This window comes from Caretta caretta, chromosome 14 (genome assembly GCF_965140235.1).
Source record: "Caretta caretta isolate rCarCar2 chromosome 14, rCarCar1.hap1, whole genome shotgun sequence".
NCBI classification, from domain to species: domain Eukaryota; kingdom Metazoa; phylum Chordata; order Testudines; family Cheloniidae; genus Caretta; species Caretta caretta.
The window spans coordinates 8,519,225-8,540,183 of NC_134219.1; the positions used below are offsets into that span (position 1 = coordinate 8,519,225).

The following is a 20,959-nucleotide window of genomic DNA, read 5'->3' on the forward strand; positions in this document are numbered from 1 at the left end:
TTACCAAAAGCAACTACAGCATTTGCTCAAGAAACTTCCTGAAAAAGCACAAGATCAAATCCGCACACACACACCCCTGGAACCCCGACCTGGGATATTCTATCTGCTACCCAAGATCCATAAACCTGGAAATCCTGGGCGCCCCATCATCTCAGGCATTGGCACCCTGACAGCAGGATTGTCTGGCTATGTAGACTCCCTCCTCAGGCCCTATGCTACCAGCACTCTATGATGGATCGTGTGGTGTGGTCAGGGTGAAAGCTGGAGGCATGTAGGTAGGAATAGCGGTCAGTAGGCTTCCGGTATAGGGTGGTGTTTATGTGACCATCGTTTATTAGCACTGTAGTGTCCAGGAAGTGGATCTCTTGTGTGGACTGGACCAGGCTGAGGTTGATGGTGGGATGGAAGTTGTTGAAATGATGGTGGAATTCCTCAAGGGCTTCTTTTCCATGGGTCCAGATGATGAAGATGTCATCAATATAGCGCAAGTAGTGTAGGGGCTTTAGGGGACGAGAGCTGAGGAAGCGTTGTTCTAAATCAGCCATAAAAATGTTGGCATACTGTGGGGCCATGCGGGTACCCATAGCAGTGCCGCTGATCTGAAGGTATACATTGTCCCCAAATGTGAAATAGTTATGGGTAAGGACAAAGTCACAAAGTTCAGCCACCAGGTTAGCCGTGACATTATCGGGGATAGTGTTCTTGACGGCTTGTAGTCCATCTTTGTGTGGAATGTTGGTGTAGAGGGCTTCTGCATCCATAGTGGCCAGGATGGGGTTATCAGGAAGATCACCGATGGATTGAAGTTTCCTCAGGAAGTCAGTGGTGTCTCGAAGGTAGCTGGGAGTGCTGGTAGCGTCATCATGTGCCAGCAATGCCCCTCTGCCATTTACATTGGTCAAACTGGACAGTCTCTACGTGAAAGAATAAATGGAGACAAATCAGATGTCAAGAATTATAACATTCATAAACCAGTCGGAAAACACTTCAATCTCTCTGGTCACGCAATCACAGACGTGAAGGTCGCTATCTTAAAACAAAAAAACTTCAAATCCAGACTCCAGCGAGAAACTGCTGAATTGGAATTCATTTGCAAATTGGATACTATTAATTTAGGCTTAAATAGAGACTGGGAGTGGCTATTTCCCCTTGTTTTTTCCTACCCCCACCCCCCCAGACGTTCTGGTTTAACTTGGATTTAAACTTGGAGAGTGGTCAGTTTGGATGAGCTATTGCCAGCAGGAGAGTGAGTTTGTGTGTGTGTGTGTCCCTGGAAAAAAGGGGGGGGGGGTGAGAGAGCCTGGATTTGTGCTGGACATGGCCCACCTTGATTACCATGCACATTGTAGGGAGAGTGGTCACTTTAGATGAGCTATTACCAGCAGGAGAGTGAGTTTGTGTGTGAGTTTTTTGGAGGAGGGTGAGGGGGTGAGAGAACCTGGATTTGTGCAGGAAATGGCCCACCTTGATCATCACGCACATTGTGTAGAGAGTTGTCACTTTGGATAGGCTATTACCAGCAGGAGGGTGAATTTGTGTGTGGGGGGGGGGTGGAGGGTGAGAAAACCTGGATTTGTGCTGGAAATGGCCCAACTTGATGATCACTTTAGATAAGCTATTACCAGCAGCACAGTGGGGTGGGAGGAGGTATTGTTTCATATTCTCTGTGTGTATATAAAGTCTGCTGCAGTTTCCATGGTATGCATCCGATGAAGTGAGCTGTAGCTCACAAAAGCTCATGCTCAGATAAATTGGTTAGTCTCTAAGGTGCCACAAGTACTCCTTTTCTTTTTGCGAATACAGACTAACACGGCTGTTACTCTGAAACCTGTCAAAACAAAGTGTGCCTAAGCTGAGAGAGATGGCTCTGAGGTCTTAAGGAGAGGCTGTCAAATAATGTGTGTTGAAGTGGAATTTGAAGTAGTGTAAAGGAGAACCAGGTATGCTAGGCTGTAAACAGGCAATTTATAAAAGTGTAACACAGGAAATTGATTAGGTGCATACTGCATGTGAATTTAATATTGCATAATGTGACCTATCATTGCTCATTTGCCACCCCTTAGATTTATTGCAATTTACCCCTTTCTGCTTTATACCAAGGCAAACTAGAGGCAAAGAGGTGTCAGAAGATACTTGAATGCTAATTGCAACCTATGTCCTGAAGTTAAGAGCTCAGTTTAATAATTGAAGCAGGTGTGAGAAGTAATGTAACTGGTATTTTACTTCTTCTGAGGGTCATCGGAGACCACAGTGTGTGTATCACTATATAAATAGATTGTTTCAGTAGAAGTTGGAGCATGATGGGAAGAATATAACTGTAACTGGTGCATTATTTCATATGCTGAACTGAAGTGCTTCATTTTGGTAAATACATTGTAAGGCTTCTCCATATTTTGACCAGTTATAAGCTTTTTTTCTTTGCATTTGAGACCAGCAGTTTCTCCTCAAAGTACTTAAAAAAAATTTTTTTTTTCACCATGACAGGAAAGGCTAGGAATGCTCCACTTGATTGTCTTTATTTATTTATGATATATATCAATTTTGCCTCTTAGGCTGGGAATACACAACTGAATCAGAGAAATGTAGCTCAATCTAAGTATCTGAGGGGTCAGGGTGAAGCCTTCAGTTTTCTCCAGTCTCCTAGCCAGTCATATCCTTTCTAGTTCACTTCTGAACTCTGAGTACAGAGTTCATATTTTGAAAGCCTGATGATTTTAAGTCAACATTGAAGATGATCCAGACCTATCTTTCTCTCTCTTTGGGCTTCTTACTCTTCTTCTGTGGCCACCTTTATAGTACATAGAGGAGCTCTTTTAATTCAAAACTTGGGCAGCAAAAATTACATTTGTTAGTAGATTCCCTTGCATTTGGTTGAACGTTTCAGTGAAAAAAATTTTGAATAGGACCACAGCTACTGGATTATTCTCCAGATTGTTCCACGGGAATCAGAAGTAAGTTTCAGGAGTCTAAGATAAATTCCAAGGAAATGCATGTTCTTTTGTCGTTGCTGAGTGTCTTCTTCAAACTGACTTTCAAGTTTGAGCCTAAAAGAATTTTGAATCCCAACAATAGAAGGAATGAATTATTCTACATATTCTTGCTGCCAACAGCATTTTGTATCTGTAGCTGTGAAATCCCGATGTTCTGCTGTGTCTGCCATGTTTAAACATTTTCCACTGACTTGTGCAGCTGTTTACTGAAAGAATGATTATTGCCCTCCTTCCATTTTCCGCAGAGTAACTGTAGCTTAACTAAACTTGGAAATTTATTTTTATACACTTCTCAATCTTGATTTATTTCTTCTATAATGGAAACATCTGGCAGTTCATCTTTTCTACTGTATTATCCTTTCAGAGTGTGTAGTTCAAATGTTGCACAAGATTTTCATTCACATTATAAAGTAAATGTATTAAACTTGAAATTAGATAACTACTTTAAGGTTGGGAGCAATTTACCTAATATAGTAATTATTTTGAGTCTGTTATCCTCTTTCTGTACTGGCTCAACCCTTGATTTACTATTCCTGTAATGGAACTATCTGTCAGATCATCTTTTATGGAACATAACGCTCATTAAAAATAGATGTTTCTTTTTGTTTTGTATTTTTGTTAATTGTGAGTTTTTCTCTTTAATACCACCTTAAAGTTTGGGTGCTGCTTTAAAATGTATTCTACTCTGAAAAAACCCTGCAAAAATGGCACCCTCTAACTCAACAGATCTGTCCTTTTATGTATTCATTCAGTCATCTCTCTGTCAAACCCTATGGCTGATTGATATCTGCTTTTGTTAGTGATTAGTTCTTTCAATTACAGGGTCGATAACTTACACCAGTGAAAACCACTTGAAGACAGTGGAGTTGAACAATGGTCGTCACTGAGGACATAATTTGGCCTGCCTGACCTCTCACTGGTGGCAATACACAAGAAGGAAAGAATCCATCTTGACTTTCAAATGTTGGGGTCAATTTGAACTTCTGTGTAAACTCTGATTTTAGCCCATGAGGTTTAATATTATAAATACAAAACTTTATATAAAGTTTTATATGGCACTGTCTGTTTTAAGGTTTCAGAGGAACAGCCGTGTTAGTCTGTATTCGCAAAAAGAAAAGGAGTACTTGTGGCACCTTAGAGACTAACCAATTTATTTGAGCATGAGCTTTCGTGAGCTACAGCTCACTTCATCTGATGAAGTGAGCTGTAGCTCACGAAAGCTCATGCTCAAAGTGAGCTGTAGCTCACGAAAGCTCATGCTCAAATAAATTGGTTAGTCTCTAAGGTGCCACAAGTACTCCTTTTCTTTTTGTCTGTTTTAATTGGATCATTGGAAAATGCATCTAATTTATTACCTGTAATTGGAATTATCCTTGTGGATAATTACACTTTCTCATTTATTTTTGTTTAGATTTTCCCTGTAAAGAAACTCTGGCAACAGAGTTCAGCTCAAACTGTTCCTTTTACATATTGACAGTTGCTGAGTTATTGGCTAAAATACAGCAAGATTACAAGATTGCTGTGTTGAATGAAAGAGACACATTTTTTAAAATTAGGTTTTCTTTTCAGTCTTTTGATTTTTAAGTTAATATTCACTTGTCTGGATGCCTAACCCTTTACTGAGTTTAAAAGCTCTAACAGCTTTGGTGAGTTCATCTGAATACTCAATCTAATATCTCCAAAACAATTACCTGTAGTTGAATCCTTTTAAATTAACCCAGTAAACATTGAACATATTTGTAGGTTTTTAAAAAAAAAACTGCTGTAGCACCATGTAAAGAATAAACATTCCTTATCCTTCTTTATGATAGATATTTTTTTTAAAAAAAATCTTGTGACATTGCTCCTGTTCTAGAAAGCTGTGCTGATTATGCCTGGTTTTCCTGTGTGTGTTGAATAGCTTTTCTGATTGGTTAGGTGAGCTGGGATTTCCCCTGTCCTGCCCCTCCCTCCCCCTTTTCTAGGATGCTTCCCTGAAGAGTGACCTTCCCTCTAAATCTGAGGAAACTGAAATATTACTTTGGCGTTCTTAGGATCAGCACTGGCTTCTGATAATTAGAAAAGGCATAAGATTAATTTTTCTGAGGCTGGAAACTTTCTAAGGAGAGGTCCTTTTCTGTTTTATTGAAAGCACGGTTTTAAACATTTACCAGATACTGACAAGCCAGAAGTGAAGATCAAGTATAGATCTTTTTATTTTAGGGGTAGGTGTGTGTGTGTGAGAGAGAGGGGCAGGGGGAAAAGAACCACCAGCAATGGCCAGAGGGAGTACTCTGGTTAGAAAGCCAATTTATCCGCAGTTCCCACCTGTTGTAAAAGGAGAGGGTGCTCTAACTCAACCCTGACTGGGACTCCATTTTCAGTAAATTTGAAAACCCCAATTGTCTCCTGATTGCAAAAAACAAAAGAAAGCTCTCCGCTCCAGAGTTTCCTGAAAGTTAGGGGTGGGTCTTTGCTAATCTGCTCCTTACCTATTCTCTCTTTATGTCCTCCCCAGTAAGTAACCTACAGTGTTTGGCTCTGGTACTTCTGTCTTCCCCAAGCAGCTGCAGTGAAATTGACATACTGATCAGTTTCACCACTGGCATAAATTTTCATTAGCAACAGAGATGCTGATCAAAGTCCTGTTAATTTTACTCTTCAGTTGATTATAGACAGGCAAAATAGCAGAGCATTGTATCTGTTTCCAAATTTAGGAAGACGGGACATCAGTACGTATTTGGAAGCTTTCCTTCACAACCATGTGGGCTGGAAACTTAATTTTTTTAAAGAAAAAACTTAGTTTCTGTAGAAACTGATAGTTGAAGACACCCACTTGCCACAAAGTGTTTGTACACCATTGCTGAGTAGGCAAATAGCAATGTGGTTTGTTGCTAGTACTCCAGTTTCATTTGAATAAAATGTCAATTTGAAGAATCGTATTGAGTATAAAAATCAGTTAAGAATTAAAAGCTTTCAGAGATAGGAAATTTTACTGAAAGCTTTGGCAAAACAGCTAGCCATACTGAATTAAAATGAGAAACTATCACTGTTTTGGGTGCTGAGGGCATTTGTCTACTTGTTTTCAATTTATTTAGGTTTCTGATTCTGCTTACTTTGCCAATATGAATACTCAGTCTGGATTTTACATTTTATTTTAAGAATTAGATGTCAGATTTAGATTAAAGTTAAAAACAATTTCATGAGTATTAAAAATTTGAAGTTTAAACATGAGTGTGAAGTGAGACTTGTGATCTAGACTTGTGAAGTAATTTTATTTAGTACTCTTAAATATAAGGGTAGGGTGAAAATACTGGGAGTAATTGGAGAAATACTACATTTAGCTGAGTGCAGCTGCTGATAAAACATGAAGATTTAATTTCCAGTAGCTCTGAAGGAAAATTTTACACGTGAAGTCTGTTCATAGGAGGCACACTCAAGTATACTGGTTTGTGATTAGCAAAACTCTTACTGTTACTTTTATTTACAGGTAGAAGAAGACAAAGAGTGCATCGTCCACGTTCTCCAATATTGGAAGAAAAAGACATACCACTCCTTGAGTTTCCTAAATCCTCTGAGGACTTAATGGTGCCTAATGAGCATATAATGAATGTTATTGCCATCTATGAGGTACTACGGAACTTTGGCACTGTTTTACGCCTGTCTCCTTTTCGTTTTGAGGACTTCTGTGCTGCTCTGGTAAGTCAAGAGCAATGCACACTTATGGCAGAGATGCATATAGTGCTTTTAAAAGCAGTTTTACGAGAAGAAGACACTTCAAATACTACCTTTGGACCTGCTGACCTCAAAGATAGCGTTAATTCCACTTTGTATTTCATAGATGGAATGACGTGGCCAGAGGTTCTGCGGGTATATTGTGAGAGTGACAAGGAATACCATCATGTTCTTCCTTATCAAGAGGCAGAGGACTATCCTTATGGACCAGTAGAGAGTAAAATCAAAGTTCTACAGTTCTTAGTAGATCAGTTTCTTACAACAAACATTGCACGTGAGGAGCTAATGTCCGAAGGTGTTATCCAGTATGATGATCACTGTAGGGTTTGTCACAAACTGGGGGATTTGCTTTGCTGTGAAACTTGCTCAGCTGTGTACCATTTAGAGTGTGTGAAACCACCTCTTGAAGAGGTACCAGAGGACGAATGGCAGTGTGAGGTCTGTGTAGCACATAAGGTGCCTGGTGTAACTGACTGTGTTGCTGAAATCCAAAAAAATAAACCATATATTCGACATGAACCCATTGGATACGACAGAAACAGACGGAAATATTGGTTCCTGAACAGAAGACTTATTATGTAAGTAAATCCGGTCCTTTAGTCTATTCTGAAGAACATTAGGATGTTAAGTATTTGTTTAAAACCTTTTTCCTATAAGTACTGTTTTCATCTTAAAGGTGTGTGTGTGTGTGTGTGTGTATATATATATATATATATATTTTTTTGTAATATAAGACCAAAGTTCCTGTGTACTTTTCTATGTAGGTTCCAAAATCCATGTATTTCATCCATGTAGTTTTGCCAAAACGAATGTTTAAATACTCTATGTATGACAGAACTTTAATACTTTCAGCCCAATGCTCATGTGTAAAAACAAACCAGCGTGTAGTAGGCATGAATGTGGGATAAGGGAAATGGAATCTCAGTAAAGGAATATGTTTTGGTCTTGAGCATCCACAGAGTTATTGCAGACAATAAGAGACTACTTTAAAAAATATGAAAAATAACATTACAATATCCTTTCTAAAAATATTGAACTTCTTGTTAACATCACTTAAACTGGATCTATCCAGTGCCTTCGTAGCAGCAGGCTGCATAGAAACCAGGATTTAGGAGCAACTTCAGAATACTGTTTCCCCCTGCTGATGGAGATTTGATTGTTGAATATTGGTGACTGTTGATGGTCTGCCTGTGCCTGACTAGTAGAAATCCTCTTGGATCACTCTCTATTGTTCACAGCCAGGACTGCAGTGATGGAGAGCATGTACAAATGAAATAAGTCTTCAGGCTATAAAGAGGAAGTGAATGCATAGACCTATGAGTTCAAGCTGTCTATTGTTTTGTTTCTACAGTGCCTAGCACTTTGGGGACCCATTCTTGGTTGGTCTTTAGGTACTACTGTCATAAATGTGATTAATAATCATAATCTAAGATGCTTTATGGTAGCTCAGGGTACCTGATCTTTTTTTCTCCTCCTCCCTGAAAAGTTAAATTTGGAGTTGTAAACAGATCTTTATTTTCTAATAGAAAATAGATAGTGGAATCCTGGCTACTTCTGAAAATCTTGTCTAACACAGTAGCTGTGAAAAGGGAAAAGAAGTGGAAATTTATGAAGAGAGAAATAAAATGCTTAACATAGTGAGCTTTATTATCTCTTCATACCATCTCCCATTAAGCATTCAATCCTGGAGAAAATAGTCCATAATAAGTTACAGTTAACAAAATTTTACAAAATTAATTACATTGAAATATATCAAAATGTTAGACTCTCTGGGAGGAGGGGCCATCAATATGATTCTGTCACTTGCAAGACATCAGGCCAAACCATGCATTTGTAGTCCTTCAGAATGTACTGTCATCTCTTCCTGCTAGCATTAGTACATAATCATTCATTGATACTTAAAGTATTGACTAGTTCTTGAGGTTAAATCCACCAAGGGTATAACTTCAACTTGTTAACAGAGAATATTAGCATGTCCTATAATTGTGAGGTGAGGGTTTTTCCTGTCATTTTAATTACTTCACCAGATCATAAAAGCCACAGTTGTAGCAGTTAATCTTCTGTAAGATTCTTGGGGCTAACTGCAGCCTATTATGTATTGCTGAAGTTGATCAGCCTGATCTTGTTGTCAACTTTATTCTGTATGTGAGACCTCAATCAGATGAGGGCTGCCCTCTGTTGGTTTCTGTTGAATTACGTAGCCTGATTTGTCAGGCTATGAGACACGCTGCTCCTCAGCTCTTTGGAAGTGGGCATTTTCCATTAGTAGCAGATTATTCATCTGAATTCCCACTCGTGCATTTAAAGATTTGGGGAGCAGCTTTCATCCTAGGAAAAATATTAAATCCATTCACTACTTACAAAAAATCCAATAGACAGTGGCTATTAAATAGCACATTTCCTTCTCCAAATCTGACACCATAATTTCTATGACAGCATGAAATCATAAATCATAGAATCTTCATTTTACTGGAAGAGGTTCAGAGGCTCAGAGAAACTGGAAGAGTTTCAGCAAAATAGTGATTTTTAACTTGTCTTTCCTCTTGCACTCCTGTAGTTCTGCAAAATACATACCCCATGATCAGAGATCCTGCTTTGTTGAGATTATCAGAATACTGCATACTGGGACATGTGAGCCCCTGTGATCAACTCCAGATTAGGGACTTGGTCTATGACAAAAAGGGGAATTTTTTTCCATAATAGTGAAGTTTTGTATTTCAGTTAAGCAAGGTTGACTGCTGAAAGAATGGACATGCCCTTTTTGTTGTTAACTGGACTTGGGAGCTTGCCCATCTGTTTTCTCTGCACTTCCCAGACATTATCTTTCTCTTGGAGGAAGGGTTTGAGGTGGAGGAATCTGGCAAATGTTAAATTTGTGTCCAAAGTAACTTTTTTCCAGTTAAACTGAATTTAACCTTTTATTCCATGTATGCTGTATTAGCATAACTTTTTAAAATTGAGCTGATTTAAATACTTCAGTAGACTTCTATACATTCTTAAATCTGATACACCACGCTTTCTTTTTAACCCCCCTTTTTATTAGTATAATCCAGTTTTTAGGTGTACATATCCACAAGGCGACACACATCTACATATTGTTTAAGGTTCATAGAGTTGATATACTATTGTAGAGACCATTATTGAAATAGATAAGTTTCAAACACGTATTTATGTTTAGAGATGGGGGTTCTCTACTTTAGTATGTCCCACTCTCTTGATGTACTAGATCTTCTGATTCTTAAAGTAATCTATAATATGACTTTCCAGAATGTTAAAAACTGGTTAAACTGTGCTGATTATTAAGGACAATCATGTTCAGCGCAAAGCATGAAAAAGATTGTATTACAAGAGGAAATAGTGATAGTATAGCACTCTCCTAGAGGGCAGGAAAAGGGGATGCCGCTTGGCAGTTAGAAAGCACTAGAGGAGAGCAGTAGCTCAGAACTGAAGAAGACTAGGGTATGTCTTCACGGCAATCAGGAGGTGTGATTGCAGCATCTGTAGGCATACCTGATCTGGCTTTAATCTAGCTAGATCAATGCTAGCTTGAGTAACAATAACAGTGTAGCCATGGTGGCAGGGGCTATCCTCCTGAGTATAACCCTGCCCAGGCCCCTAGGTACATACTGGAGCAGCTAACCTGGTCTGCTGCAGCTACACTGCTATTGTTACTTAAACTAGCTTTGATCTAGCTGGGTAAAAGCTAGTTTGGGTATGACTACCCATTCTGCAATCATATTTCCTGGTTTTAGTGTAGCCATACTCTGTCAGAGGCTGCTGAGAGGTAAACAAGCAACTCTAAAAACTTTAAAATGGGGATCATTGGAGAACTTTAACTAATCCTCTCAGCTGAAAAGGAAGTGTCAGTTCTCCTTAGTCAGACAGTCTTTGCAGGAAAATAAAGAAGAAAATGAGGTTCGTGAAGGGTAATTGTTCCTAGGTTGTATTTACTCAGAGGAAAAAGGCTATCTAAAAATATATATTTTTCCTATTTGAATTATTTTGATTTTTTTCCGAACATCTCTTTTTGCAATAAACTTGCACTGGAGATGCATATGCCTGACTTTTCCAGCGCACTTCCTTTTTCCCTCAGCAAATGGAGGATAGCAAATAAAGTGCTAAAGATGTTTGAACTTCCACTTCAGTCATAAGAGAATAGTCAAACATTTAAGAGTAAAATAAGTACTTGCCTCACTGCTCAAAATATAGAAGTGAACTAGTGGTGTAAACACTTTTTTCTCTTAAATGTTTTTTACAGAGCAAAGACAGAGTTCATCTCTGCATTGTTTGTGTGCTGATGTTCAAGTACTTCAGTGGTCCTGCGTCATCTTGTTACCACCTTATTGTTACAAGGCTGGAGTCAAATGGGAGCTACTCAGTGTGTTTTCAGTGAGCAGCATCCTCTTGTCATTTTCCTCCTTAAACCCATTTTTGGGCCTAATCCAGAGTCCATGGAAGTCACTGATAATTCCTGTGGTTTTAGTGGGCTTTAGAGCAGACCCTATATGCCACTAGTCTTCTGGGAGAACAGTTGGTTGGAGGCTGTAGTTGAAACATATGTGGAATAAGATTTACATGTGTGAGTTTTTGGAACCACAGCTTTAAAGATTATACCTAAATGCACTGTACAGTACCCAGAAAGTAGTGATCTGATTGGTGTGCGAACAATTCTAAACTCTAAGTATTTGGAATCTTAAATAAATGTGAACGCTTTAAAAGAAAATGAAATTGAGTCTCTTTATTATCTAAACTGCTTAATTGGAAATCTTTTAATTCTTTAAAGGTACATTGTCAGGTGTATTAGGCGCAAAATATAAAGATTTTTTTGAAAAAGGGGGAAGACCTAAATTTCAGTTAAAGATTTTCCTTGAATTTAGACATTCCCTTGTAATATTGCCAATACTGATAATCCCGGTTGTGTGTGTGAGAACTAGAGCATGAAACTGATTAGGTTAAAGATTTTTGTAATACGTGCTAACATAAATTCAGATAATGTTAATTATCTCCTCTCCCTTCCCTAAGATTCCAAAATGGTGGTGGGAGAAACTCAGCAGTTACGCAGGAGAAAAGGTTCTTTACAGTCTGAGAATGGTTACAGTATATCAGATTTAAATAATTTAGAAATCTTGTTATGCTAACATTACACTATTAAAACTGAAAATTAAAATTTTTATTTTTGCCATTTTTGGCACTATCTAGGCTTTCAGATACTTATCAGTGATTTACTTCAGTGTTAATATGGAGTCTCTACTCTTGCAGGTACAATTTGAAATTATAGTTTGCCATGGAATGGAATGGAAATCTTAACCCTCCCATTAAACAATCTTAATAACAAGAGAAAATATACCAGTATGATTTGTCACAAATTTTAGTTTTTACAGTACTTGTTTTTCAGATTTAATTGTTGATGGTTGTTAATTGCAGTGTCAAATTTTACAGTCACAGTTTTATTGTTTTTTAGTGCATTTTTTGGTACTGAATATGCATTATGCTGAGTAGTAACTACTAACCTGAAAACAAAAAACAACTAAGGAAGGGGAAAAATTACTCCTGGGGGCATTCTATACCCAAAATTAAAAATTTTGCATACAGTATTTTTGAATTCTACAAAATTCTGCAAATTTTATTATTATAACACTACATAATCACTCCAGTTTCAATTATTTTGGTAATTTATTTCAAAATGCAGGGTTGTCTTCACTACAGGGGTAAGTTGACCTAAGTTACACCAGTCCAGCTGCATGAATAACTTACCCCTGTGTCTTCACGGCACTGAATCGATGGGAGATGCACTCCGGTCGACTTCCCTTACTCTTCTCGGAGAGCTGGAGTACCAGTGTCAACTGGAGAGCATTCTGCCGTCGGTTTAGTGGGTCTTCACTAGATTGCAGCAGTGTCAATCTCCCCAGTAGTGGAGACCAGCTCTACCTGTCAGCAAGTATGTCTATAATAATACAGACACACACAAACATTCCCCCAGGAATAGAGCATTAAAGAAACCCCTATGACAACCCCGTTCCTGTTTCTCTGCCTCCCCTGAGCCCAGCCAGGGGGCCAGACACCCACAACCCTCCCCGCAAGAGCCCAGAGATACAGAGGGAGAAACAGCCTTATGCTTGGTACCAGGCTTGCATGGAGTTTCCTGCACACTGCTTTTTCCTTCCCTCACAGAATGCTGGGAACAGCAGCTGCCAGGAACCTTCTAGCTCCCTCTCCCTCCCCCAGCAGTGTCTTCTATGTGCGAGTTGGGTTCTGCTGGGTCCAGTGGCCCCTGGTGGCAGCTAGCAGCACTGCAGCCCATTTCTGTGGGGGAAAGAAATTCTGTGCACACGTTAATTTCTGCAAAATTCTGCATTGTGCAGTGGTGCAGAATTCCCCCAGGAGTATACACCTGTCAGGGATGGTCTAGATAATACTTAGTCCTTCCATGAGTGCAGGGGACTGGACTAGATGACCTCCCAAGGTCCCTTCCAGTCCTATGATTCTGTAATTCTGTACATTAGCGTGCCACAGTAGCGAGCGAGAGGGACCGACCAAGTTTCACTCTCTCACACGCATGACTGTCCATTTTCCCCCCCACCCCTCCAAAACCTGTGATTGCCCATCCTACTGCCTGCTACCCCCCTGTCCCCAAGCGGTGACTTATGTTTCTACCAGCTGCTCCAGGCACCCAAACTGACTTGCCTGCGCTGCTAAGGAGGATCACACGACCGCTCTTGCGGCTTCCCTTTGCTTCCCCATCAGAAGTCATTTTTCTGCAGGGAAGCAAAGAAATCTGTGGGGGACATGAATTCTGCACAGAATTCCCCAGGAGTAAAAAATGCAACTAAAACAGTTAAATCAGTACGTAAGATAAAATTTTGAAGAAAGCTTTGCCCTAAAATGAGGACTGAGAGGGCAAGAAGGGGATGATGGTAGTTTAATTATCTAACATCTGTTAGTAATGTCAAATTTAGATCCTTTTTCTGTAGTAATTTGATTCTTACAAAACAGGTCTCAGATTCTCAATTTTGCATTGATGTAACATATTTCAAAGTTTACCTTGACAAACTTCCATCTCCACTCAATACATTTTCTTAAAACTTAAAGCCAAAGGTGGTAGGTCGTGGCTCCACCAGTTTTATCAGGCATCGTGGCCCCAACTCAAACTTGTACCTCCCCTTATTAAGTCATTCTGGTTACACTGAAGGTCTTAACATTTTCCATTGGAGATATTGCTTAACCAGAATCTCTGGAAATGAGGAGGAAGTGGGAGAAACATCAACTGTAATAGTTCGGATTAACAGAGAGCCATAAATCAAGCTCCCAGGCTATTTAGCAGCCTCTGATCCCTCTGTCAAAACTCAACATACTTACTAATATTAAACATTGAATTCCACACTTTAAAGATAAGATAGGGAATGTCTACACAGTGATTAAACACCCATAGCTGGCCCATGTCAACTGACTTGTGCTGTGGGACTGTAAAATTGCGGCGTAGATGTTCAGGCTCAAGCCGAAGCTCAAGCTCTGGTACCCCACAAGGCAGAAGGGCCCCAGAGCCTTGGTTGCAATCTGACCCAAACAGCTACACCACATTTTTACAGCCCTGCAGCTTGAGCTCTGCAAGCCCAAGTCAGCTGACTCAGGCCAGCTGCAGGTGTGTTGTTACTGTGTAGACATACTAAAATGTAAAATTTGTCTTGAGATTTCCCCCTCTTAAACCTGATATTGGCTAGTCTGGTAGCATGCTTGTGGTACTGCAGCCATATTTAAACCCAGACTCCATTTCAAGGCAGACAAAAGTTCCTCTGGGATGTTTGTGTCCTCTTTTTAGGCAGAAGTTTGGCCTTCTTTTTTTTCCCCTCCAATCCGCCAACGAATCAGGTGTGTGTGTGTGAGGGGAGGGGGGCACTTTAGGGCAGTATATCAAGGACACCAGGGGGATTCCTTTTACTCAGTACTTCCTGTTTCGGTTGTCAGTCGTGCTGAGGTTTCCATAGGTTGGAGTCCTCTGCTCCTGTTCAGCTTTGTGTATGTGTGGTCTCCCGCACTCCATAGCAGCATCAGGAAGGGCTGGAAGCCTGTTTACTGAAGCAGGACCAGGCTTTACAGATATTCACAGTTTTTTCCTGTGATTTCATTATGTCAAGCTGAACATGTCCTCAAAACGAAAAGGCCAGGTTGGACAGAGGGGAAGAAAGTGCCCAAGGTATGGGAGTTTCCACTGACCCGTGCTCTAGCAGACTCCTTTTGTCCCAAATGCACCAGAAGCAGCAAGAGTCCTGGGCCCCATTCTGTCTCTCTAGTTCTATCCTCCGCTGTCTCTCCTGATTCATTCTCTAGGAGCAGTGCTGACTAACCCAGCCCAGAAATATCAGGTGTTTCTGTTGAAACAGCTTCTTTGAGTGGCAACGATCTACCTCCCACACTGTCAACACAAACTCCAGATCTCATCTCTCTCATTCTGTAAGGCTCCCAGCAGGCCCAGATCATGGGCATCAGTAGACCTGAGTCCTTGTTTTCTTTGGATCTCTTCATGTCTCATGCCCTTTCCAATCTTTATTTGACATCATCCCAAGAAGGGAAAATCCTCTGGCAGGGTGGATTTGATTTAAACCTCTAGTCAGGAAGACTCAATTTAATCATGGATTTCTACGTAAAAGTGCATTCTTGTTGGTTGTTATAACCTTTAATACATATTCTTCACAACTCAGAGATAGAGATGTAGGTTTCATTTTTAAAAGGTACACACTATACGTTTTTAAAGTGATTTATTTTGAAAACTTTTCAGATTAGTTTTATAGTTACATTGGAAAATGAATTATTGTTTGGTTATTTCATTTACCAAAGGTAATTGAAGCAGATATTTATGAAGTCATTGGGAGGTGAACTATCTCCAATTCAACAGGTTAATCATTAATATTTGGAGGATTTTCTTGCCATGCTGTATTAGGAGGAGAATATCACCAGACATCTAAACTGTTTTATTTGACTAAATCAATGTTGTGTATTCTGGATTTTTTTTCTTCAACAGCAAGCATATAATATTTTAACAAAACAAGCATATGAATTTTTGAATTTAAACATTCAAGTTTTTTAAAATCAGGTTTGTTTTTGTTAAAATTGTTTAACTAAAATAGTTAAATGACATTTGTTTTTTTAAATAAAAATTAAATCAACTGTGTCAGCCAGATCAACATGAAGAACATAAAATATTGGCTTCTGCAGCTAACTCAGTCATCTTCAGCTTCATTTTCCTGTTTGTTCATAATCTGGAAAAGAAAAACAAGCTTTCCTGCTTTTTCAGGTCCCAAACGATTTCTCAATTTGGAATGAATTAGTCCAAAGGAAGAAAATATTCTTTCTACACCAGCAGAAGAAGCTACTGCTGTTAAAAGTGAGATTATCACTTCAACAGTCTCTGAATTGAAGTGCTTAAGTGACTTCCACCAGTTCAATGGAGTGACTTTCTTTAAAACATCATCAGCAAACATATATTTCTTGAATGGTGCATCATTCGCTCTGAAATTTATTATAGTTGGCATAATGGAGGGATGATTGCTGGATGTCCATGTCATAGCCAATTCCTCTTCTTCAGCAGTTAAGGTTTGACCCTGGTACCGAGTATTGCAAATATTGGCAAGAAAATGAGCTGGAGACAGTGCTTGTCCCATTCGTTTTTTTTAAATGCTTGTAATTTAACTCTGTCCTTGCATATTTATCTTTTTAAGATCTCAGTTCCTTCCAAATTTCAACAGCATCAGCAATAGAACAGCTATTTACAGCTATTTCCCTTCATTTTGTTCAAGGCTATAGAAATAGGCTTCAGGGCGCTCAGCATGTGTTCAACATTTCTCTTAAGCCCAATGTTGAGAACTTGGGCTATTTTTTCACTATTTTGTTCACAAACTGTCATCAGATTAGGCCAGATCTTGATATAGTGCTCAAAACAGTCCACTACTGAGTTCCGTCGTACGTCTTGTGGGAGAGTTAGCTTGGTTCCTCCCTCTTTTTCAGAGCAAAGTGGTTGTTACGGAAGTATTTTGCAATTTCAACATTATTAGCCTTTATTTCTGGAACACTGAAGTCTTTGGCTAAGAGGTGCATAAATGAGCACTGCAACCGTATGTTATTAGCTTGGGACTCTCTTCTCAGTTTCTTCTAATCTTGGATACATTTGTAGCATTGTCTGTGACCAAGCTGCATACTGGACATTTGAATTGTTTTTCAGTTTATTGCTTTTACTGCTACTTCTTGTAAGTATTCCGCTGTGTGTGCATTTCCTGATATATCAGTTGTTTCTATAAGGAAGACATTCCCTTCTTCAATGACAGGTTTCAGAGTAGCAGCCGTGTTAGTCTGTATCCGCAAAAAGAAAATGAGTACATGTGGCACCTTAGAGACTAACAAATTTATTTGAGCATAAGCTTTCATGAGCTACAGCTCACTTCATCGGATGTGAGCTGTAGCTCATGAAAGCTTATGCTCAAATAAATTTGTTAGTCTCTAAGGTGCCACAAGTACTCCTCTTCTTATTCCCTTCTTCGATTGTCAGACAAGCACATACAACAGGATCATTGTGGACATTGCTCCACCCATCAAGACTCAGGTTAACAATTTCACCTTCTAGACCAGTGTTTCCCAGACTTGGGACACCACTTGTTCAGGGAAAGCCCCTGGCAGGCCCGGCCGGTTTGTTTATCTGCTGCATCTGCAGGTTCGGCTGATCGCAGCTCCCACTGGCTGCGGTTCGCTGTGCCCAGCCAATGGGGACTGCAGGAAGTGGCAGCCAGTAAGTCCCTTGGCCCGCGCCACTTCCCGCAGGAAGATCTGCCTATTTCAGCTTTATTTATTTTTTATCACAACTGCATCTAAAATGATAGAGTAACAAAATATATTTTTTGCTCAGACATGAGAATTCAAGAATAGACCAGAAGGAAGCCCTTAAGAAAGAAGTAATGAAATAAAAAAATTTACCAACCTGAAGATTCTGCATGTTCAGATGTGTTCCTTTCATCATCTTCAACGCAGCTTCTTCCTGAGAAGGAACACTTCTAATGATGTTGTTTCATTCGGTCAACCAGGCTTTGCATTGCTTTTTTGCACTGTTTGCGTTTTGCATGCATGCCTGTCTTACCCACAGGTAGAGGAACTTCATTAAAATATTCCCAAACTGGGTCTTTTTTACGGCCTGCTGTCATTATAGGTTTTCCCTTCTAGTGAGAGAATGGTATGGTAGATCTCAAATCAATGAGGACTACACTCAGAAAGACCTCAAGACTTCTGGAATATGCTGCTCAAACAGTTTCACTTTTGTTTCTGCTGCCTGTCCCTCCCTTCTCACATTTATCTCCAGACTTCTTCTCCTTGTCCAGATCTACTCTGCCCCCAACAATCTTCTATTCATTGAACTTTCTGAAACTTTGCACTTTTAAAGAGAGGTAAGGAATTGACTCTGTGTACACAAATTTGCAGAGGGACAATAGGGTTGAGGTCTGTTATTTCTCACCTCTCTCTAGATATTTATTTTAAAACATTTTTGCTGTTAACAAGCATGTTATCTCTGGAGACACAAATCCACGGTTTGAGAACAGCAAACTAAGCATCTCTGATGGTATCTTCTAGACTGAGCACTGAGTCCCATTGGGTAGACAGAAAGATAAACTAAATCTGTACAGAAGCCCCTGGAACCGCCTAAGATTGGGTCCCTAATCCATGAACTATTGGAACTCATTTACCAACTTTTCTTAAACATTATGTGAATATATTGTCTCATATAATAGAATTAGAATTTAAATCCCTATTCCAGAATGAGATGTTTTTGAGCTATAATGTATCTTAATTAAAACTATCTTTAGATAGGTTTTTTCCCTCAAAAAGCATTTCATCAGAAAAATGGATTTAAATAAAATCTGATTTTTTTATTTAAAAAAAAAATTGATTTTTATCCACCCTGTCCTCTGGGAAGAGCAGTTTCTAATCTAGAAAGGAACAGCCATTAGCTGAGTGTTCCTAAACCTCTGACTGCCGGAAGCTGGGACTGGACAATGGAATGGATCACTCAATAAGTTGCTGTTTTGTTCACTCCCTCTGAAGGACCTAGCACTGGCCACTGTCAGAAGACAGGATACTGGGCTATATGGACTGTTGGTCTGCCCCAGTGTGGCTGTCCTTATGTTCTTTGTAGCTTTCTTGCCAGGGAAATACCATGCCCAGTGAAACCCTGTGAAAAAATTAGATGGCACTCTCAAAAAATACTTTGTTTTTTAGTAGTCTGTTTCCTGTACATGATCAGAGCAGTCATGAAACGATTAGAGCTTTGACTAGATCCAGAAAGTTTACCTTTGTGGTCTCTCCTGTAAAATATCATCCCTTTGTGATGTAGCATCCATCTAGGTGGCTCAGGATTCTTTTGGGGTGTCAGACTATAACATGGCAATTTATAGATGGTAGGGTAAGCTCTCTGTCTCTATGCCTGGAGTGGAGAGAGAAATCTACTAGATGCGAATCTACATTGCTGTATGATGGGGTGACCTGAGGGAGCCCTGCAACACCGGAGTAAAAAGAAATGAGAACAGAGGGAGGGGGAGGAGGAGGTGGGTGTCTTAGGCTGGGTAACTGTATAGTCAGAGCAACAGATATGACTTTAGCTGTGGCATTTTGGATTCCTTGGTAGGAAGCTAGGTGGGGAAAAAAGGAGGTCAGAGGAAGAAACCTGCTTGATGGCCACAGCCAAAGTCTCGATAAGTCGCGTAGCTTCTTTCTGCGTCTATTTCCAATCTGTAAAGTGGGAATAACAGTACTTTCCTACCTGACAGGGATGTTGAGAATAAATACAGTAAAGACTGAGAGGCACTCAGATACTTTGATAATGGGAGTCTTCTAAGTAGCTAAGATAGGTGAGGTGGGCTTCTGTGTTGGTTAGCCAGTAATCTTGTGTGATTTATAAATTGGGTTCAAAATGAAAAACAAATATGCCTGCTGCTGAGTAATTAAGTAATTTCATAAAAGTATAACTCTTATCAACAATTACATGTGCTCAACAATATTACTAAGCAGCAAAATGACTGTCTAGCCCCTACAACAGCTCTGCCAACCCTTCCCACTCCCATCATTGCAGTGGTGTCTGCCAGGGATATAAAACAAGAGTAACAAATAAATACAACACTGTAAGCATGTATTCTTTTTTCTTTTCCTCTTGCTCTTTTACCACTTTTTTTTCTCTTATCTGTTCTTTTCGTTTACAGTCTGTTCTTCCTTTTTCTGAATAAGCTATATTGTCACTTGTGTGCTGTTTTCTCTCCCTTCTCTTCTTGAGTTTCTGCCGCCTCCTGCTTTTCCTTTCCATATCCCAGTAGTTCGACAGTCTCTTCACTCATAGGATTTGAAGCACCTATCAGACTAGAATAATTTTTTCTTAGTTTAGATGAAATATGGTTTAACCATTAACTCTGTTAAGTTTGAAAAACACATAGGTGGCTAAGTGTTAGAGTATGCCACAGAGATAAATAAGAACAAAGAGTTGACAATATAAAAACTATTTTTGAACTATCCGTTGGATCTGTAATCTGTGTGAACAACCTGAAAATTTTCTTAAATAATCATTTTTGTTGGAAACCTTTTAAAACCACTAAACAACTAAAACATGCTAAACTATGAAGATCAGATGGAGATTAGAAAGACTAGAGCAGTAGTCCCCAAACTATGGGGCGTGCCTCTCTAGGAGGGCGGGGGATGCGGCGGGGCAGAGGCCAGCCCCCACAGGGGGCAGGAAGGGAACACCACACAGTCCTGCTCTGCTTTGGCACTAGCTCCTGGCCTCGCTCCTAGCTCCCAATGGCGGCTTTGGGGAAGGGAGGAGGTGCAGACAGCGGTAATGGGGACCCCCTGTAAAAAGTTTAGGGACCACTGGACTAGAGGAATAAATTAAGTTAGAGTCTTAGTTGCCTTCCAAAAGCAAGGAAAGATTCCCCTAAGTCCTTTTTAATGGAAAGGGTAGTATTTCTTTGCGATATGCCAGATTCTGTCAGCCAGTCAAAAACATATTTTGAAGTAATGTCTAGAAAGGTGGTGATTTAATGTAAAGTCATATTGCCATTACTTCCAAGCTCCTGATATTTTGGCAATTTTGAGGATGATTGTCTTCGTAACAACACTTTGGTGAATTTGAATTTTTCTGCACTGTCTGTGTGTAACTGACTGTTTAGTTTGCTTTATAATCTTAATTTAAAGTATTCTAATATGTAAATAAACTCATCAAATCACTAAGGATA

At 39.6% G+C, this 20,959-nt stretch overlaps 1 protein-coding gene across 9 annotated transcripts in view; it reads left to right on the forward strand.

Annotated features, from left to right (window-relative positions):
* BPTF (bromodomain PHD finger transcription factor) overlaps positions 1–20,959 on the forward strand; it is a 93,658-nt gene that overhangs the window by 14,778 nt on the left and 57,921 nt on the right. For all 9 annotated transcript variants that reach the window (XM_048819219.2, XM_048819217.2, XM_048819222.2 and 6 more), the window contains exon 2: positions 6,460–7,282. In XM_048819219.2, the coding sequence (XP_048675176.2) occupies positions 6,460–7,282 (823 nt within the window). The remainder of the gene's footprint in view (positions 1–6,459; positions 7,283–20,959) is intronic.